The 26,416-nt window shown below is 52.2% G+C and overlaps 1 protein-coding gene across 1 annotated transcript in view; it reads right to left on the minus strand.

Moving 5' to 3' along the window:
- The window catches only part of PITPNM3 (PITPNM family member 3), a 111,399-nt gene extending 85,736 nt beyond the window's left edge, over positions 1 to 25,663 (minus strand). The window contains exons 1-2 of the mRNA XM_049860283.1: positions 25,558 to 25,663; positions 5,428 to 5,523 (exon numbers count right to left, since the gene is read on the minus strand). Coding sequence (XP_049716240.1) covers positions 5,428 to 5,523; positions 25,558 to 25,579 — 118 coding nt within the window. The 5' untranslated portion in view covers positions 25,580 to 25,663. The remainder of the gene's footprint in view (positions 1 to 5,427; positions 5,524 to 25,557) is intronic.
- Between the last annotated feature and the right edge of the window lie 753 nt (positions 25,664 to 26,416).

Below are 26,416 nucleotides of genomic sequence, written 5' to 3' on the forward strand. Positions count from 1 at the left end.
ACCACGACAGTAAATAAGGCATTCTGTGAGTCCATGGATGGTAGTTTTGGCAGGAGTATCGCATGCAGGGAAAGCAAATCCATATTCAGAGTAAGTATCTATCCCAGTAAGAACAAAACGCTGCCATATCCATGATGGAAGTGGTCCAATGTATTCACCTTGCCATCAGGTAACTGGCTAATTGCCTCAAGGAATGGTGCCATATTGGGAACTCAGCGTTGGTCTCTGCTGTTAGCAGATTGGGCACTCGGCAGTAGCTATAGCAAAGTTGGCCTTGGTAAGCCCTTGGTGAGCATGTTGCTGAGCCCATGTATAACCTCCATCCCTGCCACCATGGCCACTTTGTTCACTCAAATTGAGTAATGATGGGAATGGCTGGGGAAAGAGTTTCTACAGAACGTGTCATCCTATCCACTTAATTGTTAAAACCCTCCTCTGCTGAGGTCACCCTTTGGTAAGCATTTACATGAAACACAAATATTTTCATTTCTTTGGCCCATTCAGAGAGGTCTGTCCACATACCTCTTCCCCACACCTCCTTATCACCAATTTTCCAATCATGTTCCTTCTAAGTCCCTGACCATCCAGGCAAACCTTTGGCCGCAGCCCATGAATCAGTATACAATCACATGTCTGGCCATTTCTCCTTCCAAGCAAAGTGAACAACCAGGTGTACTGCTTGAAATGCTGCCTTTTGGGAGGATTTCCTTCACCACTGTCCTGCAGGGAGGTCGCAGAAAGGGGCTATAGTTCTACCACTGCCCACTTTCAAGTGGTGCCTGCATATCGTGCAGAACTATCTGTAAATCAGTTTTCTCTTCTTCAGTCAACTGATTGTAAGGAAGTCCCCATAAGGCCATAGGTGCAGACTGGGAGATGGCAGGTAATGTAACAGGAGAGGAGACCGTGGGCATTTGGGCCACTTCCTCGCCCAACTTACTTGTGCCTTCAGGTCCTGCTCAAGCTGCATATCGTAAATACCACTTCCATTTAATGATGGAGTGCTGCTGTGCACATCCAATTTTATGACTCTGTGGGTCAGACAACACCCAGTTCATGATGGGTAGCTAAGGCTGCATGGTGACTTGGTGGCCAATGGTTAAGTGTTCAGTCTCTACTAAGGCCCAGTAACAAGCCAAAAGCTGTTTCTCAGAAGGACAGTAGTTATCTCCAGAGGATGGCAGGACTTTGCTCCAAAATCCTAAAGATCTGCACTCTGATTCACCAATAGGGACCTGCCAAAAACTCCAAACAGCACCTCTCTTTGCCACTGACACTTCAAGTACCATTGGATCAGCTGGATCATATGGCCAAATTAACACAGCAGCTTGCATGGCAGCCTGAACCTGATGCAGAGCCTTCTTTTGTCCTGGGCCCCACTTAAAAGTAGCAGCTTTTTTAATCACTTGATAATAGGCCAGAGTAGCACACCCAAATGAGGGATATACTGCCTCCAAAATTCAAGGAGGTCCACCGGGCATTGTGCTTCCTTTTTAGTTGTAGAAGCAGCCAGCTGCAACAATTTATCCATCACTTTAGAAGGAATAGCTCAACATGCCCCAAACCACTGGACTTCTAGAAATTTCACTGAGGTGGAAGATGCCTGAATTCCCACCCTCTAGCACACAAATGTTTTACAGTACATCCAGAGTCACTGACACTTCTTTAATAGGTCCAATCAACATAAAAATCATCAATGTAATGGACCACCGTGACGCCTAGTGGAATGGAAAGGCAATCAATGTCCCCGCAGACTAAATTAGGACATAGGGCCGGAGAGTTGATATACCCCTGAGGTAGGACAGTGAAGGTATATTTCTAGCCTCACCAGCTAAAAGCAAACTTCTTCAAAACGAGAGTCAATAGCTGCATACCAGGTACCAGGAGATGTAGTAATTTGCTCAAGCAAACTATGTCTGGAATAGCAGTCATCTTGCCTTTCTCAGTTGGGCACCACCACTTGGCCCCTACTACCACAGAGTTCAATCAGCCCCATTGTGGTGTCTTGATTCAGTTAGGGTCATTCTCACTGTCACATCTGACTTACATAAAATAGCAATCACAGCAGTCTTCAAGGATGCTGGGGCTCACTTTATAAATTTGTTCCTCACCGTTGTGGTAAAGGTGTGTCCACTAGGTACTCTATGTGTGGGTCCGTTGTTCTAACCTGATAAATCCACTCTAACATGCCTATTTCCCTAAGCCTTTGAATACCTTATTCTGCAGTATACCAAGGCAGGTCTGGTACTTCAACTTGATTTAATGAAGGTCTGCATAATCCATGTTTCAGCAAACCAACCGAATAAACTATTAGATCCTGTCCTAACCTCTGGAGCTGACACATTGGATGAAGAATCTGTGTTTAGTGGGCCCATACCAACAAACTCAGACTGATCCAACTTTATGTTCCTTGCACCATTATCCCACACACTTAATAGCCATTCCCACACATATTCCCATGTTTCCGTTTGCACATATTAGAAAAATCAAGCAGTTCTTTTGGAATGTAGTGTACCTCCTCCTGGGTCACACTTTGTACTTCACCTTTTGGAGCTTGTTGGAGCTTCAGTTTACTTATAGATAGGTCTAGAAGCAAAAATGAGTGGTGGGAGTAGGTCCCGGGAACATTCAGCAATGTCTTGTAAGACATCTACCCGATGTCCGGGGCGATGACTCAGATTCCACCCCAGACAATATCTCAGACAAAGGCTCTTCCGACATAGCTAGGTTAATCTCACCAGATGGGGGTGGAGGAGCTAATGGCTTTACTGGGGAGAGTGGCTTAGCAGATAATGATGGAGTAATCTCTTCAGATGGGAGTAAGAGGGCTGGTTTTGTTAGCAGGGGTGAGTCAACAAAATTTAAGGGCTCGATGTCCCAGCTTCCTGATTAACCGCCCATATGTCCCCATCCCAAGTTTCAGGACCCCATTTCTTCCCAATCAATGCCCTCACTTTAACTTCAGACACCATTTGAGGTTGGGAATTCAGTTGGCACTCTCATTCAGCCAGTTTTATGATAAGACCCTGGGTTTGGTTTCCTGCAATATCAGCTATGGTACTACAAGAAACAAGGCTTTCTTTCAAGTGGCAACTTTGAGGTCTTTTATGTGGCACTGTGACTCTGAAGGAGCCCTGGTGCCACAGTGGTTTAGAGCTACAGCTGCTAACCAAAAGGTCAGCAGTCCGAATCCAGCATCTGCTCCTTGGAAACCGTATGGGGCAGTTCTACTCTGTCCTATAGGGTCACTATAAGTCAGAATCAGCTCGACAGCAATGGGTTTGTTTTTTTGGTTTTGTATATATATGTGTGTGTGTGTGTGTGTATACACGTATATGTATGTATGCATATATATATATGATGCAGGCCACATCCCCAAGAAAACTTCCTTTACAACTGATTGGCTGATTAGAACACATTACAAAGGATGACTATATCACTGCATAAATGTCAAATTACATCATTACATAACTGCCAAACTACATCTTTATATAACTGCCAAACCACTGAGAATCATGGCCCAGCCAAGTTGACACACAACCTTAACCATCACATCTCCCAAGTGTCCTGCCGTGGTTCAGATGTCCCCCCAGCACATAGTCTGATTCTCTCTCAAGACCCAGTTTGGGAGACATTTCAAAGCTGGCCTAAAGCTGACACCCTAAATATGGTAAGTTTCCAGAGTGGGGACAAGCAGGCCTAGTGGGAACTAAGGACCTTCCTGGGCTATGGGGAGGTCATTAGTGCTTCTCATCCACTCCCACCCAGCCCAGCCGAGAGGAGGCTCTACGTGTTCACACTTCTGCGCCTTTGCTCAGACTGATCTTACTGCCTGAAATGCCTGTCCTGTTTGGTCCCCTTTTCTCCAATTCTTAAAATTTGTTTTCCAATCCCAGCTGAAATACCATCCTGCATTACGTGTTGGGTGCCAGCCATGTGTAAGCACTGGGTTGCAGAGTCGATTTGCTCTGCCTGCCATCATCTCTTAGCTGCACATCTGCAGTAGTCTCTCTTACTGGTCCCCACTTCCACTCTGGCTCCCCTCCTATCTATGAAGTTGACCTTGAAAGTCTCAGACTGGATCACTACACGGCCCCTGCAGCCTCATCTCACGCCTCTCTCCATTTTGCTCATTCCCTGTTCCCACACTGCCTTCCTTCCACTCCTGGAATGTTCCCCAGTCTTTCTGACTTCAGTGCCACCGTATCTGCTATTTCCTTCATCTTGTTGTTGTTAGTTGCTGTTATGTCAGCTCTGACTCATGGCAAACCCACATACAACAGAATTAAACATTGCCCGATCCTGCACCATCCTTACATTTCTTGGTTTGCCGGAGTCCATCGTTGTGGCCACTGTGTATTTTGAGCACCTTCCAACCTAAGGGGCTCATCTTCCAGCTCTACATCGAACAATGTTCTTTTGGGATCCTTTAGGTTTTTCACTATGGGCTCAAACATAGCAATGATTGTGAGGATGGTGCAGGACCAGGCAGTATCTCATTCTGCTGTACGTGGGGTCGCTATGAGTCGGAACCAACTCAACGGCACCTAACAACAACAACGACAGGCTCTTCACTGGTTAATTTTTGGAAGCAGACCACCAGGCCTTTCTTCCTAGTCTGTTTTAGTCTGGAAGCTCCGCTGAAGCCTGACCACCATGGGTGACCCTTCTGGTATTTAAAATACTGGTTACGGAGCTTCTAGCAATATGTTGTTGTTGTTGTTGTTGCATACTGTCAAGTTGATTCCGACTCATAGCAATCCTATAAGACAGAGTGGAGCTGCCTCATAGGGAGCGGCTGGTGGATTCGAACCATCAGTCTTTTGATTAGCAGCCTGAGCTCTTAACCACTTCACCACCTAGGGCTCCATCATAGCAACATGCAAACTACCACAGTAGGACAAACTGATGGACAGCTGGTGGTTCCTCTGTCTAGAAGGTATTATCTTCTGCTCTCCACCTAGCCAACTCCTACTCCTCAGTTCTGCAGAGAAGATGTGAATGACCTCCATAACCAAACTTAATTAAGTGCCCCATAATCACCGTCTCTCATAACATCTGGAACTTTTTGCTTGATGACATTACCCGCCATTTATAATCATATTTCCTCTGTGTAATTGTTTAATGGCTGCCTCTCCCACTAGACTGTAAGCTTGATAAGGGCAGTAACCCGGCCTATCTGGGTTATCTCGAGCACTTAGCTTAGCTCCTGGCATATATTAGAGGCTCAGAAAATATTTCAAAGAGTGAATGAATGAATGGTGAGTCCCTGCCCTCAGGGAGCTCACAGATTGGTAAGTGTGGAGTGTGGGACTGCAAATACCACGTATGAGTGAGGGAGCAATACTGGCCCCAGGAAGGACCCCTTCTTAGGGTTTCTAGGAAGGTCTCCCTCCCACCAATGATGAGAAGATAGGCTTCACTCACCTCTAGCATCAAAGAATTCATCATCCGAGCTCTCCACTGAGTCGCTGAGAACATTTCGAAGGTGCCAGGGGGCACCGCCGCCCGGGGAAGGACCACCTGTCAGAGGGAACATACCTGTTAGCCAAGCCTGAGACCACATCCCACCACGAGGAAGGTGAGACCAGTTCACCTTGGACCAAGGGTCGGCCAGCCTCCTTAGTTGGCCCTCTCTCCTCACAGCCTCAGCCCTTCACAGTGCCTTCCCACTCACTCCTAAGCTTTCATTCACACCCCACATACCTCTCAGAGGTAGCTCAGCAGGGCAGGAACCGGTGTGCCCATTTTGCTTGCACTAAACCCAAGGTTGGAGGTGGTAGTTAAGGGACTTTGCCAAGGTGACACACTGTATTCACCAGCATAGGGTGAGTTTTGCCAAGTTTACCATCTCAGCTGCTTAAAACAAAGGTTTCTTTCTCCCTCACACACAGTGGATAGGGGGCTCTGTTAACCACACTTTAACATCTTTAAACTTGGGGTGCATCTTACATGATAATGTATCATGATATAATTTATTCTTGATTTTGTTCATTCTTTTATTAATAATTTTATTTATTTGTTAATCATAACTTTGTTTATTCTTTTTCAGGAGCATATAAAATATTGATGCATCTTACAATGGATTGCTTCTTAGATTGTAAGACCATTTCCATGAAATTCAATAATACCGCCAGCTAGCAGGCTATGTCCTTCCTGGGGCTTCCTTTGCCCAGCCCAAAAGGCTCACTCCTCTGAACCCAAGTGTCCAGGCCAAAAGCTTTGACCCTGGCTACCAGATACACATGTCCTGTCCCCACATACCTGGGCTGGGCATCAGGAGACCTGGGTTCCTGTGCCAGCAATGCCTGTGCCTCAGCTTCCCCATCTGACCAATGAGAAACCTGACAGAGACTTCCCATGGGACCCTTCCACTCCAACTGGTGTTCTAGCAGCCCGTCTAGCACAAAAAAACCAGTTGCCATTGAGTTGATTCCAACTCCTGGTGATGTGTGTCAGAATAGAACTGTGCTGCACAGGGATTTCAATCACTGATTTCTCAGGAGTAGATCACTAGGTTGAACCTCCAACCTTTCAATTAGCAGCTGAGGGCATGAGCCACTCGCAGCACTCAGGGACTCCTGCCTAGCACATAGTTGCTGTTGTGAGCTGCCATTAAGTCAGCACTGACTCAGGGTGATCCCATGCACAAAGGGATCGAACAGTTGTGACCTATAGGTTTTCGCTGGTGATTTTCCAGAAGCCAATTGTCAGGTCTTTCTTCCTAGTCCATCTTAATCTGGAAGCTCCACTGTAATCTATTCAGCACCATAGCAACATGCAAGCCCCCACTGACAGACGGGTGGTGGCTACACATGAGGTGCACTGGCCAGGAATTAAACCCCGGTCTCCCGTATGGAGGGTGAGAATTCTACTATCTGAACCACCAGTGTACCCCTAGCACATAGTACGTATCAATAAACACGTGACAGGTAGGCATTCTTCCAGCTATGCCTAGGGTGAACGTTCTATGCACCCCTTGGAGAGCCTGCTACAGTCCCAACTCACCACGCCCAGCACCCTGCAGGGTGCTGGCACAGATCCTACCCTAGAGCCCAGTTCCCAGAGCATGAACTCTTCCTGAAGCAAGAAAGAAGCCAGCCCAGCCTAGCCCAGGGACAAACACAGCCTTCTTACCTGTCCCTCTTGCCATGCCCCCCACAACTCCCAAACACACCCCCCAGCTCCTGTTCCAGGGCTTGGAGTCAGAGGAGAGCCTGTTCTGAGACACAGAAAAGGCAGAGGCTACAGGGAGCACTGACCCAGGAGCCACCTCCAGGTGCAAAGCTGGGCCTGCCCTGCACTTCCTGTGGGAACTCCCTGGTTTCTGATCCTCGTCTGTCAGTGTGGGCAGCATGGCAAGCTGGCTCAGCAATTTCCCACCTGTGGGCGCCGGGTTTACTGCAAAGGGTTCTGAGCTCCAGATGCACCATGACTGTATCTCTAACATGGATACGCAGTGGTTTTTCAAAGTGCAATAAGGCAAGAAAAAGAAATACAAGGTATACAGATTGGAAAGAGAGAAATGAAATTGTCTTTATTCTCAGATGACATGAATGTCTATGTAGAAAACAAAACTCTACAAAATCCACACACACACAAACACTCCTGGAACTAATAATTATAGCAAGATAATAGGATACAAGGTCAATATACAAAAGTCAATTGCATTCCCATATATATCGTCAATGGACAATTTGAACTTGAAATTTAAAAACCAATAACATTTACAATTTAAAAAAAAAAGCGTTGCCGTCAAGTCTATTCTGACTCATGGTGACCCCACGTGTGTCAGAGTAGATCTGTGCTCCATACGGTTTTCAATGGCTATAACCTTTTCAGAAGCAGACCACCAGGCCTTTCTTCCAAGGTGCCTCTGGGTATATTTAAACTAATCAAAAGGTTATTAGCCAAGTATTTAACCATCTGTGCCTCCCAGGTACACCTACCACTTACAATAGCATCCCCCCGCCAAAAGGAAAGCTGTACTTAGGTATATGTACATGTGTATGGCCACTTCGTGATTAAAAAGTATAATCTTCCTATATACTGAATACAAAAAATATAATTCTTCCTGAATTTATATGGACATTATGTGTTTTCTCAATCAACAGATACTAAAGATGTAAAAATTATCACCCATACTATGTTAATAGATATTATATACAAAGATCCCTTGCTAGTCAAATCTATTCCACTCCTGAGAAGCAAGAATTTGGAAAGGAAGAAGCAAGGAAAGTCAAATTATCCTCATCTATTTGGTCCCTGGAGCCCTGGTGTCATAGCAGTTAAGAGCTTGGCTGCTAACCAAAAGGTCGGTAGTTCAAAACCACCAGCTGCTCCTTGGAAATCCTATGGGACAGTTCTACTCTGTCCTATAGCGTCGCTATGAGTTGGAATCGACTCTACCACAACAGGTTTTTTTTTTTTTTTTTTTTGGTTATTTTGTCCCTAGGTATAGGATAGTGGGCAGTCAGAGTTTCATCTGAAGATGTATCTGAGTCTACCTGGCTCATGAGCTTGAATAGCAAGAGTTCTACATACGGTGGCCCATATACATACACAGTATACACTACACACGAGAACAAAAGCAAGGGCATTTCTGTCAACTTCCCACTTGCAAAGAGTGCACTAGACCCTAAGGAGAAGAGATACCGTGCCACACCAGCTGCAGTTAAGTCAATTCTCAGAGTAGAACTGTGCTTCATAGGGTTTTCAATGGCTAATTCTTCAGAAGTAGATCTAGGTCTTTCTTCTGGGGCACCTTAGGGTGGATTCAAATGGCCAGCCTTCCCGCTAGTAGGTGAGTGCATAACCATTCATACTGCCCAGAGATCCCAAGAAAAAAAGAAGCACTCTAGAATTTGTCCCTCACTCACCATCCCCACCACATCCGCTCTGCTCAGGCTGCCATCATCCCAGGTTACTGCCACACTCTGCTGACGTATGTGACAGGTGATCATCATGGGAGGTTCTGGGGAGCAGAACCAGGGCCAGAGGGGATGGCTGCAAGGAAGCCACTTCAGCTACCTTGAGGGAGAATGTTCTCCCAACCAGAGGTGCGCAGAGAAGGAAGAGGCCACTGGGCACCAAAGGGAGCTTCCAATCCCACAGAGACATCCATTCGACAAGGGGTTACAGAGTGCCCAGTGTGCACTAGCACCATGTGAGGAGCTGTGGTGAGTGAGGGGGTAGGGAGGGTCCCAAAGCTTAGATTCTGTGGGTGGGCAGACCTGGAACAAGTAAACAGCAAGGATAATTTCAGCAACGGCAGGTGCTATGAAGAGAAGGCAGTATCTCCCTCCGTGCCCCTACCATGTCCGCCTTCCTGAAGGTCTCCAGCAGCATAATTATAGAGACTAGACAGGTAGGAACGTGTGGATTTGTACATCTACAGTGGAAAAGAACAAGGGCAATTGGCCCCAGTCATCAAAAGAACGCTGTCACCTATCTTAGTTTGGCTACCAACGTGTAGCTGGCTCTCCTTTCAGATTGATTTTTTACCTCATTATTGTGATGCTTTTTTCTTGTAAAAATATATATTTGAATTTCTTTTCAAACGCATACTTCGTCTTGTTTACTGTTAGTCCCCTTGCTTTCAAAATGGATGCACTGCTTCTTGAATATATACTGGAAGTTTGTTTAAATGGGATGCACAAGGGCATCCATCCCCCAGACTGGGGCTTCCCAAAACAACTTCTGGAAAGGTGGGCAGAGGGGGATCCGCGTTGTATCCTTGTGTAAAAAAGAGCCTAAAATGGTGGATACGTGAAGAATGGAGACGCAGCGGTCACCTGGCTCCTGCATGGGAGACCTCCATTCACCTCTCCCTCCCGCGTGCAGATGTGCCATCAGATGGCAAAGGTCACACTTCAAAAAGAGAAAACAGCAAGGGAGACAGTGTCTCTGAAGGGGTCTGTTTCTGAGGGGAAAGCCTTTCTGAAAAGGTGTCAGGTGAGCCAAGGCTTGAATGATGAGAAAGACTCAGGCATGCTAGCCTGCATGTGTGTGTGCGCACCTGTGCGTGTGGTATTATTGTACATGTGTGTGGTGTGTGTGGGGTTTTGGGTGGTGTGTGCCCATGGGAGGGGCAAGGTGTGTGGTGTGGGTGCAGTGAGTGGTGTGTGTATGTAGTTGTTGGTGGGTGTCTGTGGTGTATGTGTGCACTTGTGTGTGGTGTTCATGTGTGTGTGTGAGGGGTGTGCATGTGGGGTGTGTGTGTGGAGTTTGCACATGGAGTGTGTGAGGGGTGTGTGGGGGGTGTGGAGGGGTGTGCATGTGGGGTGTGGAGGGGGGGTGGGGCGTGTGTGTGGTGTATGGGGGTGTGGGGAAGATGTGTGTGGTGTGTGGGAGGGTGTGCATGTGGGGTGTGTGGGGGTGTGTGTGTGGAGTTTGCACATGGAGTGTGTGAGGGGTGTGTGGGGGGTGTGGAGGGGTGTGCATGTGGGGTGTGGAGGGGGGGTGGGGCGTGTGTGTGGTGTATGGGGGTGTGGGGAAGATGTGTGTGGTGTGTGGGAGGGTGTGCATGTGGGGTGTGTGGGGGTGTGTGTGTGGGGTGTGTGGGGTGTGGGGGTGTGTCGAGGTGTGTGCATGTGGGGTGTGTGAGGGGTGTGTGTGGGGTGTGGGGAGGGTGTGTGGGGTGTGTGGGGGGGTGTGCAGGAGGGGTGTGGGGGGTGTGTGCGCTATGTGGTGTGCTGTGTGTGCACACATTTGAGCTCACACATGCACATATGTGGGAGGGGTGGGGAAGGGTGCATGGATAAGGGCATTACTGAAAGAAGAAACTGCAGGGGCAGAGATGGATATGAGTTTGGCATGCCCAGGGACAGAAAGAAGCCCACGTGGCTGAGCCCAGCGATTAAGGGGAGAGGTGGACAAGGTAAGATGAGGTGGACAAGGACACGGAGCCAGACCAGGTAGACTACGGCATGTCATGGATGTCAGCTGGGAACAAGTGGGTTTAAGGTTCCTCTCCAGCACGCCCCACCTCCCAGTCTACCACCTGCACTTCAGAAGAGGGGCAGGTGAGAAAGGCCCCTGGGGGCAGTTTAGGTAGGCTAAAGGTCTTGAGAGTCAGAGATGGGGGGCACCCAGAGCCCCAGTCTCGTGGAGGCAGGTTCACATTTGCACTCTCTGTGTCCAGTACATGGCACCACCCAGAGGGGGGTTGAGGACAGTTTGACAAATGACTGAACAAAAACGAGCTTCTGAGACAATCCACGTATCGACATTCTGCTCTCCACCTTACGAACATTACTTAAAGTCATCCTAATCAAACCCAGTGGAGTAGGTGTAAGGAATCCCCATTTTATAGATAAGGAAATAGAGACTCAGAGATGCAAAGTTGTGTGCTTACAGTCATAAAGCTAATAAACAGTGGAGGCGGGATTTGAACCCAAATCCATCTGACTTGAGTTTGTGCTCAGGATCACTACACTGTGCAGCTCTTTATAAAAAATAAATCCGGCAGAGCTCAGGGCGGGGGACCAAGATCTCCTTTCTCCATTGCCTGCTCTCTTAGCCAATAATAACTTCCCACCGGCTGCTGGCTAGCTGGGCAAGGGGCCAGAGGCCTGACCCTGGCTCTTCATGGGGCCCCAGCCCTGGGGACTCAGCTGTTCCTGTTCTAGAACCACCTGCCCACCAGGTCTACAAATTCGCATCTGGGTATCCATGTGTCTGTGTGGAAATCTAAGTGTGCGTCTACATTCCTGGGTAGAGGTGTCTAGGATCAGAGGAGTGTCTGTCATTTGTCTGCATGTTTGTGTGTGTGTGTGCACTCCTCGGAGACTGTGAGCCTCCCCAACCCACCACTGTCCCCTCCTAAGACACACACTCACCTACACTCTGCCATATACATAGAGAGTGTGGGTTCCCGGGTGGTGCAAACAGTTAAGGGTTCGGCTGCTAAGTGGAAGAGAGACCTGCCAGTCTGATTCCAGAAGATCACAGCCATAAAAACCCTATGAAGCACAGGTCTACTCCGCACAGATGGGAATGACATGACTGGTTGGCAGCTGGCTTGGGCTCTCGCTCTCTCTCTCATACACACACACACACACACACACACCAGTACCCAGTTGCCATCCAGTCAGCTTGGACTCATGGCAACCCCATGTGTGTCAGAGTAGAACTGTGCTCCAGAGGGTTTTCAGTGGCTGGTATTTCAGATGCAGATCAGCAGGACTTTCCTCTGAGGCACCTCCGGGTGGACTCTGACCTCCAACTTTTCAGTTAGCAGCTGAGCACGTTAACTGTTCGCACCACCCAGGGACTCCCCCAGCAGACACCTAAATCAGCTCCCAGCCATGGGTGATAATTCAGCACAGAGATTAAAGCATTTTTTGCAGGGAAACAAACCTGGACTCAGTGCTGCCACTTACTGGTCTATGACAGGAAGCAAGTTAACTTCTCTGAGCCTCTCTTTAAAGACAAAACCAAACCCAGTGCCTCTGAGTCGATTCCGACTCATAGCGACCCTATAGGACAGAGTAGAACTGCCCCATAGAGTTTCCAAGGGGCACCTGGTGGATTCAAACTGCCGACTCTTTGGTTAGCAGCCGTAGCACTTAACCACTACGCCACCAAGGCTTCCAGCCTCGCTTTGCTCACCTGTAAAATGGATGTCACAAGCCTCATCTCACTGTCAGGAGACTAAAATCAGATCATTTACCCAAGTGTCCAGCCTAGTGCTGCCACGCAGGAGATGGTGGCCCTTGTCACCTGCAGGATCAAGACTCGAGGCTGGGCTCAGGCAGCCCCTTTGCCCACCTGGGGGGCTTCCAGGCAGCTGCTTGGGCCCTCACCAAAGTTCAGAGCTCCTTCTGTGTCCCTAAGGCCTGGCCACCCTCCTCCAGCAAAGATTCCCTCCATCCCACCTCACTGCCACGTTTATTTAAAACTCTAATTCAGGATAAAAGTAAAAAGAGTATATCGCAGCCCTTCCTCAGCAATCCAGAGAGAAAAAACATCTACACATCTCTCAATGTCCGGGTCTCCTGGGAAGGCTGCAAACTGGGCCCTGCATGGTGGGGTTGCTGGGAGCGAGCCCACCCTCTCCTGGCTGCAGTGACCACTGTTGGGGTTAGGGCTCCATCTACCCACCACCTTTAGGCCCAAGGTGCTCTCCCCAGCATGGGTGCAGTAAGAGGGTCCTGGCCCAGGTCATCAGCTCTTCTGCCCAGCTTCCCCACCTTAGCCCTGGCTCCCAGGGACACAGGAACAGGGAGACAGACAGACAGACAGACAGACAGACAGACAGACAGACAGACAGGAGTCTGAGGAAAAAAAATCCTCACCCGAAGGGAGGCCCTGCCCTAAACTCAGGAAACTGCATAGGTGGGAAAGACTTCACAGAGAAGAAAGCCCCGGCAGTGGTGTCACTAGGGTCGGTGTCACCCAGTGTGGCAACTCATGGTGTCACACATACCCCACCTCTCCCCTACCTGGGTTGGGCAGGGCTGGCAGGTAAACTCCCCACGTGGGGCTCCATCCCCCAAGGTTCCCCCAGCTCCTCCCCTCTCCCATTAGCCTAGGCAGAGACCCTTCTCTCTGCCCAATGCCAAGCTGTGGCTGGCTGCCCACATCCTGAATTGGGGAGGGAGATGGAGCGGTGTGGCCTGGGGTCATTTTGGTGTCACCTCCTCTGACTGCCTCTGACAGTGTCAGGGAGTGCAGACTGCACCCCCTACACTCCCCTAGTGACTCCACTCAGCCCTGGCACCATAAAAGGAGGAACACAGGTTCTGGTGGCTCTCCCGGGCCAGACCTTGGGCCAGATGGTGCCTGGGAGGAAGGCGTGGGGACAGAGCTGAACTGGAACAGTCCCTGCCCTAGGGAGTGCCTTCTCGGGCACAGCCCTGCACTGCCACTTGAGCACAAAGCACAGCAGGAACAAAGGAGCAGGTCAGCCCAATCTAAATTCCACAACAGGGGTTCTGGGCAGGGTGTGCTGGGTGTGAACCAGGTGTGAACCAGCAGGTATGAAACGTGCCTGCCAGCAGTGATATACCTTCCAGCTAAAGGGGCCTTCCTGGGGGAAGGGGGCCTGAGCTGAGCCCCAAGGGAAAGGGTGGACAGAGTTGGTCAGGCTGGGGCAGGTGGGAGGGAGACAGACAGAGCAGAGCAGAGCGATCAAGTCGCTTCCAGGAGAAGCTGGGCCTGAAGCCAGCACATTCCCCTTATGGGGTAGGAGTTAATCCTCAGGGCAAGGGAGGGGACACAGGAGTCTGCTGGGCTGGCCATGGCCCTGTGGGGGTTCGAGTAACACATACAATTCCCAGACCTCCAGGGGTAACAAGTGCCTCAGAGCATGGCCAAGATGGGGGTGACACGGTTGCCCACACCTGCCAGGCTGACTGTGGCCACGGCTTCCATGCCCAGCCCTGCCCGGGGCTGTATCTGCAACCAGGGCCTGGCAATGTTTGATGGGCTCAAATAGTCCAACAATCCTTGCCTCAGAAGAGGAGGAGAGGGGAAGGGAAGAGAGGAGGAGAGGGTAGGGGAGGAGAGGGTAGGGGAGGAGAGGGTAGGGGAGAAAAGAGGGAGAAGGAGAAGGGAAGGAAAGGGAGGGGAGGGGAGGGAGAAAAATACTTGGCTACACTGTCACTTTATCCTGCCTCTCTCTCTCTCTCACACAGACACAGACACAGACACAGACATACACACAGACACAGACACAGACACACACGACACAGACACACACACAGACACAGACACACAGGCACACATTCAGAATCACACTTCACAGCTCCTCAGCTCTGGCCCAGGCTCCGGGGTTGGGGTGGGGGTGGTAGATGCAGGATGTGGAGTGAAGAGATTCATGGACTCCAAATGAGGTGACTCCTCCTCCAGGAAGCCTTCCTCTTCTCTTACAGGAAGCACTGTCCCACCCCCGACTAGGGGCTGGGTTCAAATCCCAGCCCTGCCGCTTGCTAATCGCTGATCCAGTAAACATCGCTAAACCACTCTGTGCCTCAGTTTCCTACTTTGTAAAATGGTATAATCCTAGACAGTTGTGAAAATTAAATGAATGATTTCAATTCATTCATATGAATGAGTACTTGAAAAAGGTTTAGCATAGTGCCTGGCACTCAGCAATTGCTATAAAAGGGTTTGTAAAATGAAATAAATAAATCATGATCTTCCAAGGTTCTTTCATATGTGGAAGCTTTTTGTTGGTTCTTTCATATGTGGAAGCTTCCAAGAGCAGGGCCCCTCTCCTCCTCCTTGGGCCCTCACAATGGGAGCCCAGAGGACAGAACAGGGACCTCCCCACCCTGGAAGGCTGGAGTGGCTGCCCCGACCATGCTCACAGCTGATCCCTTTCTCCTCTCGTCCATGTGTGCATCACAGCTCCCAGGGGCTTATCTTGTCTGCCTCCAAACTGTGAACTACTGAAGGCCAGGACCAGCTCTCTGCTAGCCTCTCCTCCCAACAGTCCGGGCTCCAGTAACAGATGGCCACTGGGAAGCCCCCACACCCCATGCTTTTCTTGCCCTCAGTCCTTCGATCCTGCAGGTCCTGATGCCTGGCACACCTCCATGCTCTACCCCACACCAATTCCCATACCTGTTTTCAGAATCAGCTGGCAGCCCTCCTTGGACCCTGAGGCTGGGCTGGGACCCTGCCTCTCTGGTGCTCCCACAATGTCCTGTGTCTGTGTCTATCAGAGGACCTCTTTATGGGCTCTGTCCAAGCCTGCCTCCCCCGCTTCCCCCCCCTCCCCCCCGCCCCGGCTGTGGTTCCCCCCGGTAGGGACCTGGTCAGATTTTTCTTTGGGCTCTACCTCACCCAGCTCAAGTCTGAGCACAGAGAAAGTTCTTGTTGTGCTCAGCGTGGCCCAGCCCAGGTAGATCTCAGGAGGGTCCCTCTCTGGGAAGTATTCTGAAAGGCATGTCCTCAGGACCCTCTCTGGGTCAGAGTGGGTTTGGGGACCCAACCAATCCAGGGTCACCCAGCCCATACTCAGCCTTGAAGTGGCTGTGGGCCTACCCAGGGAGGGATGAGAGACCAGGAGAAGCTGCTTCCAGAAAAAAGCATCACTGAAGGAAACCAGTGCTGGTTGGGGATCGGTTGCTATAGAAACATGTCCTAACTATCTCCCAAAATGTTCTATGCGCCACTGATGAGGTTGTGTGCTGGGCTGTTTCAGGGGACATGCTAGGAGCCCCAGAAGGGCCTGTCTGCTAGGGTACCTGTCTGCAGGCCCAGGATGGAGTCCAGCTTCTAAGGGCAACCAGGCAGGTCCATTAGACCACGGGTAGAGCACTCAAGGATCAAGGCCAAGACATCAGGCTGCAAAATTATCCCAAAAGCAACTCTGGCCCTGAAACTAGCCATGGTCCACACATTGACCTCAACCACAACCCAAACTCTAAGCGCAGTCACAGATCGAGCCACAACTCTGGTCTCAAACCAAGCCACGAATTTGACCACAGGGCAACCCACAAACCCAGGCACAAACCAAGCCTTGACCCAGTCACAGACCAAGCCATAACTCTACGAAAGACTGAGTCCTAATCCAGCCACTGGGCAAGCCACAAACCAAGGCATGACCTGGTTACTGACCAAGCCACAACCCTGGCCACAGACCAAGAAATGACTCTAGCCACAGACTAGGCCCTGACCGTGGCCACAGACGGTACTGCGTACAATCAAGGGGCTGTATCAAATGACTTTAGAACATTTTTACAGAGAACACTTCACATTCTAAATAGTATTTTACACTATTTGCAGGGATGCGTGTGGCTTTCACTTCCTATCATCTTCACAACAGCCCGGGGAGGTCAGCTAAGAAGGGCTTATGGTCCCTTTTACAGAAGAGAAAACAGAAGCTCAGAGAAGGAAGCTGACGTGCCTAGGGGCACACTGCCTTGCTTACAGAGGGGTGAGACTAGAATCCTGGGTCCCCGAGCAGGACACAGTTGGTCAAGCCAGTTGCTTTGGAAAAGATGTGCTTTTTAAAGACCTGCTGGTATCTCATAAATATGCCATTTAAATACCCATTAATTACCTTATTTAGGAGATAATTAGTGATTAATAGCTTTGGCTATCTATTGTACTTTCATTTGCTCTGCCAATTAGCCTCCCAACAGTTCTCAATTATTTGGAATAATTCTCTCAAGGCCCAGATGTCCCCCCTCTGTCCCGCCAGACTCTTGCTCCATAAGGAGGCGTTCTCCTCCCTGCAAAGGGAGCTCCCATAGCACCTGCCACTGCACCACCAAGTCTGCCCCCTGCAGGCTCCCAGGAGGACAGCAGGGGCTGGGGGAGCCGAGGGGGCAGCCCAGATGACAGGACACCTGCAGGAAGGCAGGCCTTCCTTCCAGTCATCCCAGGACCCCACTGGAGGAAGCAGAGAAGAGATGCTTAGGATCCAGGCACCAAACCAGGGAAAGGGGAGCTCAGGCTGGAGTCACAGACTCCCCAGAGAATGCTGAGAGGCTCCTGAGACCACTACCTCAGTGAGACTGTAGTTTTTTGCTAAGGGCACCAAAGGCTACCATCGGTCTGCAGCAAAACAGCAGGAGAGGGGGCAGCCACCTGCCAGCAAGGACCAATGTGACCCCATGTAGGTGGGTCATACCACCTGCCACTACAGGATTGCTATTGAGTAAGGATGGGGCCCAAGGCTGCCACTGCCCCACGCCCTCCATTTGTGCTAAAGCAGTGTGCCAAGAATCCCCAGCTGGGACCCCGGAGGCGGGACAGGATCATGGTCTCATAACTGCTCTAGATTATACAGTACAAGAAGGAAACAAAAAGGCTGCAAGGGATAAACTCCCCCTCCCACTGGGCAATAATGCCAAGGCTGAAAATAGCTCTTTTTACCACCAGGGATGATTCCAGAGTTGCTCAGCTGGGACCAGCCTCTTGGGTGGTAGGAAGTGGGGAGCCAGAGGAGGAGAGGGAAGCCACGGGGCTACAGCAGGGCCAAAGGGAGTCTGACCATCGAGGGCAGTGACCAGGCCCGTCAGGAATGACCCAGAAGAGGTCGATGGTGGATGAGGGATGGGTGGCCACAGCCACTCAGATGCTCAGGAAGACTCCTAGAGTTCAAAGTGTTGACGCTGCCAGCTCAGCGAGCTCGCAGGCCCAGATTCCGCACACCTAGACTCTTCCCTAGGAGGTCAGGAGTGCAGGACGTGACGTGCTCTGCAAATACTGAGAGCCGAGCAAACAAGGCGTCAGCAGCAGACGGCTGAGAGCAGAGGCCTCTCGGATCCACCAGAACCCAGCCCCTCCCAGACAGGGCCCAGCGCGTTGCTATTTTTGCCTTCAACCCTTGTTTGGCATCCCTGGGCTAACAGCCGGCTACTTCCCTCCAGAATAGCGATCAGCTGCAGGAGAAGCACCTCGGTGCTGGCCTCCCCTGCCCAGCTTTGTCCCTAAGCTGCTGACCCTCCCAGAGGAAGGTGAGGCTTGTGGCCCCCCAGGCACCTTCCCCTCTTGGGTAATCAGCCCCCAGCCGTGAAGAAGCGCTTTGCTGAGATGCCTGGAGATAACAGCTTGACAACCAAGAACTTGGGTCTACAGAGGCAGATGCAACCCCAAACTGTGCCCCCCAACGTGACTGCACTGACTGGCTTCTCACCACAGTTACAAAGCCTTTGACACTCTCAGGGTTCCAGCTGCACTTGGGGCCCTGAATTCACCCCACTCTGTGCTGACTCCAGCCACAGAACAAGCATGCCACACCCTGCACCCCAACTCCAGCCCAAACACACACACACACACACACTCCCCCCGGAGGGGAAGGCGGTGGCCACACAGCTGTACAGGCCTCCGCAGGCAGACACGGGGCCCTGGAGGTGGAATTTACCTCCGGAGTGACTCACAGAAGGCTCCCATTCGTTTGCAAAAGGGGGTACAATTAGCATTTTCTTTCTCTTTAGAAAACAAGAATTTAAAAAGAGGGTGTATAGAGAGATTTGAGGGAGTGGGTGGGGAGTTCAGATCTCATTTGATTTCCAAACTCACTTGTTATGTGTTCTCTCCTCCCCCACTCCCACCCCTGGCCCGTCCCCTTGGGGGCCCCGGCTGATAACATCCACTACCAGTCCTCTCAGCTACCCGCTTCTGTGGGGCTCCTGGCACACATCTGGTGATGGGCTGGGGCCCAGGACCCCAGGGAGGCACATGCTCTCCAGACCCATGTCCTCAGCTCCCCATAACTCCCTAGACCTCAACCATCCTTCTGAGATGATCAGATGTGAAGTACCAGATCTGAGGAGGTGAGACCCCTTCATCGCAATCCCACCCCAAGTGCCGGCGAGTAGATTCCGACTCATAGGGACCCTACAGGACAGAGTAGAGCTGCCCCACAGAGTTTCCAAGGAGCGTCTGGCGGATTCGAACTGCCAACCCTTTGGTTAGCAGCTGCAGCACTTAACCACTAAGCCACGAGGGTTTAGCCACAGAGGAAGGAAGAGCAATGTCAGAGCTGGAGGGGAATTTAAAGCTAGTTCTGACCTCTCAACTCTTGCCTTCTCCTCCTTCCCTTCTTACAAACACAGATGAGGAAACTGAGGCCCAGAGGGGGCAATGGGTTGTCCAGAGTGAACTACTAGCAGATCCTCGTCTGGAACTCTGCTTCACTAGATGGTTTAACTTCTGGGAATGCTGAATCCAAGAGCAGAAAAGACCTAATTTCTAATTCCAGCTCTGCCTCTAACTTTATGTGTGATTCCAAAGACAGATACTTCACCCTTCTGGGGCTCAGTTCTCATCCATAAAATGGGAACAATTTTAGCCCTACCTCAAAGAGACACTGTCGAGCCACTGGATAGGAAAGCATTTTGAAGACCGCTATTTAAAAACATGAGCCAGACTGTTCCCATTAAGCCCAAACTCCCAGGATGCTAAGCTTTGACCTTGTCCCTCCCTCTCCCAAGCCTGGAATCCCAGAGAATTCCTGGGAGGCAGCTAGGTCCTACCAAGCACTCTTCAATCCCCATAGTCTCACTAGCCTCTGGGAGTTCACACCCTCTGTCCTTGAAGAGGAGCCCTGGTGGCACAATGGTTAAGAGTTTGGCTGCTAACCAAAAGGTTGGAAGTTCATATCCACCAGCTGCTCCTTGAAAACCCTATGGGGCAGTTCTGCTCCCCTGTCTTATAGGGTCGCTATGAGTCAGAATTGACTCAACAGCAACAAGTTTAGTTTTTGTTTTTTGTTTTTGGTATTTGAAGAGGAAATGACCCAGATCTTAGAGAAAGACCCAGGACTGCCCCTTTGCCCTTCTGGCCTCAGTTTCCCAAACTGCATAATTAGCAGGACGGGCTGGAAGATCTCCAAGCCTCCTGCAGCCACACCTTCTGGCCAATCCAACCCAAACGTGGCCCCAGCAAGCCAGTTCTAACCATGTTCTCATGCTCTGTGCCCCAAACCAAGGCCAAGCCACAGGGCTTCTGGTGGGGGAGAAGGGATTCTGGTCACATGCTCGAGGTGGGACCTCCACTTGAGCTGCATTGCAATGACATGCAATGACACCACAGCCAGGGCTAAGAGGCAACAAAGGATCCCAAGCTGGGGCTTGCTGGGGCCTGCCAGGACTACTGCTGTGGGCAAGTAACTCCACGCAGGAATGTGAGACCTGCCCAAGCTCCAGTACTTCCCCAGCTGCAGGGATATCCACAAAGCCTTCCTGGAGGCACGGTTTTAGGAAAGCCTTGAGGCTGGACACTAGTGTTTGATCGGGCCCTAGCCTTCCTCTTGGGAACCTGAGAAGGGGATTTTGCATTCTCCTTGCAGAATCTGAATGCCCTTCCCAAGATACATATAGCTCAGTAATCCTGGTACCCCAGGCCTAGGAGTTTCTTAGAGCTGTGCCTCAAATCCCCTGGCACCTCCCCAAAGGCCCAAGAATTCCAGAGCTGGTCCCTTCCCCAAGCTTCCAAACGTTCTCTCCTCCTCTGAGAGACTGGCCCATGGTTCCCTGCCTCCAGGAGTCATGGAGCTGGAGGCCCAGGAAAAGGTCTGGCTTTGGGATGATGTGAGGACACAGGCGACCTCCAGAGGACCTGCGACAAGAAGGTGCCTGACTCAGCAGAGCAAGATCCAAACCTTGACTCTGGAAACCCAGGTTCTGTCTGACACAGCTGACACCATGTCTGGTTGCTCAGGCTGTACACTGCACAACTACAAAGGGCGCCTTTCACTGGACCACAACGTGATAGCTCTAGAGCCATGCACTTCGGCAGCCTGGGGCCCAAACCCCTATCTTTCCCCTTAATTGGCTGGTCCCATGACCAGTTTTTAGAGGTGATGCCTCTTGCCACCACCTTATTCTGTGACCTTGAGCAAACCCTTATCCATCTCCGGGCCTCAATGTCCTCTTGTTAACCAGGGATTTGAATAGGACGATCTGGAAGCAATCCCTCCAGGACTGACACTGCATGACTAGTATTTTACTGACTCCAATTACTGGGTTTGATACACTCTGGCCGCCAGCTCCTCCCCTGGGAGCAGAGGCCAATACCTGGGAGCAGAATAAACTGGTTTCTCCAGCCCGGAAGGCCCAGCCCTGTGGCCCCCCTCTAGTCTTTCAGACATTCCTGCCGGAACCTGAGATGTTCCAAACCTTCTTGGCTGATAGTGCTATTCCTGCCCCAGCCCAGGGACCTGGGGCCTCCTACTGGAACTGCCCCAGGACTGGCAGACACCCTGCCAGCCTGCTGGGCTGCAGAGGGAGGGCCACAGGGAGGTAAGGAGGAAGGGAGGGGTAGTGCAGCTGGCAGGAGCCAGAACAAACCCTTCCCAACGAAGGAGGCTCCGCCAGGCTGGCCTCCCTCCACCCTCCCAGGAGCCTGCAAGTAGCAGCCAGAGGGATATGTGGAAACACCCAGATCTTACCATGTCAGTCCGTCTCAGGGGTTTCTGCTAGCCCTCCTTTGCACCCCTCAAGGGACCCTGCACCCTAGCCAGGTAGATTTCTCTACTCTCGGGTACCTCCTGCCCAGGCCACCCACCCCACAGCAGCCCCCGCGCACTTATACACACTGCCCCATTCTAACCTCCTGGCTTTGGCTCAAGCTGCTACTGCCCACGCATAAGCCTGCCCTTTGCCACTATTCTGTCCCAACTCCGCTAGCCTTTAAGGCCCATCTCCTAGAGAAATCCAGCCTTCGATGTTCAAGCCATTTGCTGGCCTCCTCTCTGTCTGCACTGCACTTGGGACCTGCCCCCATCAGTAGCTATCTACCGTAAATTCCAAAAAAAAAAAAAAACCATCACCATCGAGTCAACTCTGACTCATGGTAACCCCATGTGTTACCGAGTAGAACAGTTTCACAGGCTTTGTTTGGGTTTTTTTTTTTTTTTAACTGTAATCTTTGCCAAAGCAGATTGCCAGGCCTTTCTTCTTCAGTGCTCTGGGTGGGTTTGAATGACCAACCTTTAGTAGATAAGTGCAAACCATTTGTGCCACCTGGGGGCCTCTACTATAAATAACTGTTTCCTAAATAGAGCTCCTGAATCCTCCCCTCCCTCCCTACTTTCACCCCAAAGGTAGGCCTCCCTCTTCCTTTGTCCCCTAGACTGAGAGCTCCTCCTGGGGCAAGACCAAGGGCCCTCCTTCCCTCACCTCTCAGGCTGGACACGTATCACCAAAACAACTCCTGTTGATGTGACTGAAATTTCCCCAGAGTTTGGGAGCTTTTTTGGGGAGGGGGGGAGCTGGTAGTAACTCACTTGGGATTCAATCCTTTCTGGGGCCTGATTACTTTTGCTCTTGTACCTGGACTCTCCTGGCAATATGAAAGTTCCTTTACTACCTCCTCCCATTAGCACCTATCTGACACAGCTGCCGTGACGTCTGGGTGCTCAGGCTGTGCACTGCACTGCTCTAGAGGGCTCCTTTCTTTAGACCACAGTGCGATAGCTCTGGAGTTATGCACCACAGCGGCCCTGGGATCCAAACCCCTATCTCTTCCCTTAATTGGTTGGTATCTTGACCAGTTCTTGGAGGTGATGGCTCACAGAGCAGACTCCTGATTCATGGATCAGGTGCCCATAGCCTTCATCACTGGCCTTGAGCCTACCTTTGTTCTAGGGTCACCCCCCCCCCCACCCACCAGCAAAGGCCTGACAATTTCTGCCTATCAGTTTGCCCATCCTCTCTGTGTTACTTCCCCTCCTTGGGCCTCAGTTTCCTTATCTGTAGAGAGGCACTTGTGCACTTGATCTCCAAGGGCTCTCTCCATTCTAAAGATCACCAATCTCTCCTATGCCGACTTTGCCAACAGGGGCTATGTGACTCGCCATACACACCTTCCAGCACACTGCTTCAGTAGGTTTAGGAGCCTAAAGACAAGAAGGGACATTTACAACATGCAAAATAACCCGAATCTTGCTGGGGTAAGTCCCAAAAGACTCCTTTGAGCGGCAAGCTGAGTGTGGGAGAGAGGAGCCCAGGCAGTTCGATCCACAGAGGAGGGGGCTCTGTGCTGCCCTGAGGGGAAGGGCCAAGCTTGAAATTGCAGCAGAAAGACAAAATGTTTGAACAGTGGGAGGCACTCATGCTTGGAGCAAAGCATCAGTTTTTTCACCTGTCTCTGTAACAAATTCCCATGGACTCTCAGCCTGAGGATGGAAGGACCCAAGGCTAAGTCAGAGGGGCTGGGGACAGGCAACCCCACTCAGGAAGGAGTTGACCTACCGGAGCTGGCTGTCATGGCTCTTGGTTGCCATGGACTTGATTCTGACCCATGGTGTGCAGAGTAGAACTGCCTCATAGAGTTTTCAAGCCTGTGATGTTTCAGAAGCAGATTGCCAGGCCTGTCTTCTGAAGCACCTCTGGGTAAGTGAGAATCACCTACCTTTCTGCTAGCAGTCAAGTGGTTAGCCATTTGCACCACCCAGGTTCTCCATACATATCAGGGGAGTGATGGAGAAAACAGCCTCGGAGCCCAACTGCCCTAGCTCTGAATCCAGGCTCTGCCCAGACCCTCTACATCCACTTGAGTGAACTACTTCTTGTATCTGTTTCTTCCCACGTTTTAAAATGGGGAGAGTAACCTTTCCTACCTCTCAGGATCACTGTGTAATAAAGTGTTCAGCTCATCGCCTGGCACGTAGCAGCAGCAACTGTGTACTGCTATAATGATGACAGTGTCCTGGAAAGTGAACTGTGTACATGGTGTGCACACTCATGCACACACACAGAGCAGGGTGGGGACACACACCTTGCCATGTGCCCTTGGGGGTGGGGTGGGGGTAGGGACCCAGGCACTGCAGAGGAGGAAGGGGATAGCAAAGAGCCTTTTCCAGCCACAATGGTGTCGTCTCATGGTGCCTCCCTCAGGACGGGAAAAGGGAGGGAAGCGAGAAACGGGGTGTTTAGATGTGCTTCATACTTGCTGTGTCTCACATAATCAGCACCACCCCAGCAGGACTCTTTGGGATGGAATGGGAGTATGTTCTCAGGCAGCTAAATCACACACCCCAGCGCAGGACAGGGAGAACATCCCCAGCCCAGGGTCCCAGAACCATGGGAAGGGGGACGGTTTATATGCAGCTCCATGGTATTCATGTTTGAGTGTGCGTCCTGGGTGTGGAGGGAATGGGGTTCACACCGGTCCCAGGGGATGGCATCACACCTGTCATTGTCACTAGTTGGGTGTGAGTTCATGGCAGACTCACAAGCTCCAGCCTCACAAGCCAGCACCGCTGAGACCAGGCTTGCTGCCTCCACTGTATGGCCGACCCTGTGGGCACTGGCTTCCCTCCAGCCGGCCTCCCCAGGCACCACGGAGCCCAGAATGGGCAAGCAGGGGCTGAGTCTGGTCCACCTCTAAATCCCCAGCGCCCAGTTAAGGGCCTGGCACAGAGCGGATGCTGGTGAATGAACCAACGTCTGGATGGATGAATGAACGAATGACTAACGCCCACTTCCTCAAATCACGGGCTACACCACCTGAGCCTGGAGGAGGGCAGAGCCCACGGGACCCCAGAAGAGGTCCCACCTTTCGATCTTCCGTGCCTGAGACTTTGCCTCCCAGGGTCGCAGAGGGGGGAGGGGGCGGGACGGTTCACTAACGGCGCAGCACGGGGCACCCTTCCTTCCCAAGAAGAAATCTGGGTCTCCTGACTGAGCTGGGGTGGGGGTTGGGGGAGGAATGTCGCGTCCTGAATAGAGAGAGCAGTAGAACAAGGGGGCCCGTCCTGGTTTGCGTTGGGGGGCGTGGGATGGAGTGGCGGCCGTGGGACATCCCTTTCCATCCCCGCGCCAGAGTCTGCCCAGGTCCGGGGGAGGGGGGACGGTGATAGCTCCCTAACAATGGGACTGGGCAGGGGTGCCGCAGACCTCGCCCTATCCAGCGGGGCAATGGCGAGGGGGACGCGGTGCCCACGAGGTGACCGGGGGCTCAGGGAGGACGCGAGGCGCGCGGAACCCTCTCTCCACCTGCAGGGGTCGGGCCACGCCGCTGCCCCCTGCCGCCCTCCCAGAACCTCCGCCCACCTGCGCGAGGGGCTCACCTGGACCCGTGGCCCCTCCTAGAGAGGCGCGGGTCCCTCCCCCCGGCCGCCGGCCCTGCCCTCCCGGCGCCCGCCCTCACCTGCACTGCCCGCCTTGGCCATGTCCCGGGCGGCGGGCTCCGGCGGCGCTGCCCGCGCTCCTCCCGGCTCCGGGGCCCGGCCCCTGCCGCGGCGGCGCCTTCGGCTCCGAACCGACTCCGCGCGCCGCGCCGCGCCCGCGCCCCCGCCCCGCGCGCCCCTGCTGCCGCCACCGCAGCCGCCGCCGCCTCGCCGCTCCCTCCAGCTCCCTTAAAGGCGCCGAGCGGCGGCCGCGCCGCCCCCCCCCCCGCCCCGCCGGGGAGGGACTGACGACGGAAGGCGCCCAACGCCGCCCCCGCGGGCCCGCACCCCCGCCCGGGCCGCGGCCCCGCGCTCCAGTCCGCTCCGCTCCGCTCCGGCCCGCGCGGCCGCCGCAGCGCGTGGGGGTAGCCGCCGAGGGGCGACAGCGACTGAGCCCGGGACCTGCGAAGAGACGTGGACAGAGACCGCGCGAGAGACTCGGAGACAGCGAGCGGAGAGAGCCGGTGACACTGCAGCCAGGCGGAGATGGAGACACGGACTGGGAGACAGGAGACGCGGGCTGGGAGACAGGCCGGCAGAGACACAGTGCTGGAGAGAGACTCCCCTAGGGCAGAAACGCCAGCGGGGAGAGAGACAACAATTCAGAGAGAGATACCCAGAGGAGACATAGATACTCAGAGCCTGGCACCGAGGGAGAGTGACAGAAACCAGGCGGACGTGAGAGAGAAAGGAAGACAGGGACACAGGAGGCTCCCAGATGCCAAGAGGGAGTTAGGGGTTAGAGACTCCAGGGTTAGAGACAAGAGAGGTACCTGTCCATCACCTCCCATTAGAGGGGTTCTGGGTCGTTTGCAGGGTCGGACCCAGCCTCAATAGGAA

Source organism: Elephas maximus, chromosome 19, assembly GCF_024166365.1.
Source record: "Elephas maximus indicus isolate mEleMax1 chromosome 19, mEleMax1 primary haplotype, whole genome shotgun sequence".
Lineage (NCBI taxonomy): Eukaryota > Metazoa > Chordata > Mammalia > Proboscidea > Elephantidae > Elephas > Elephas maximus.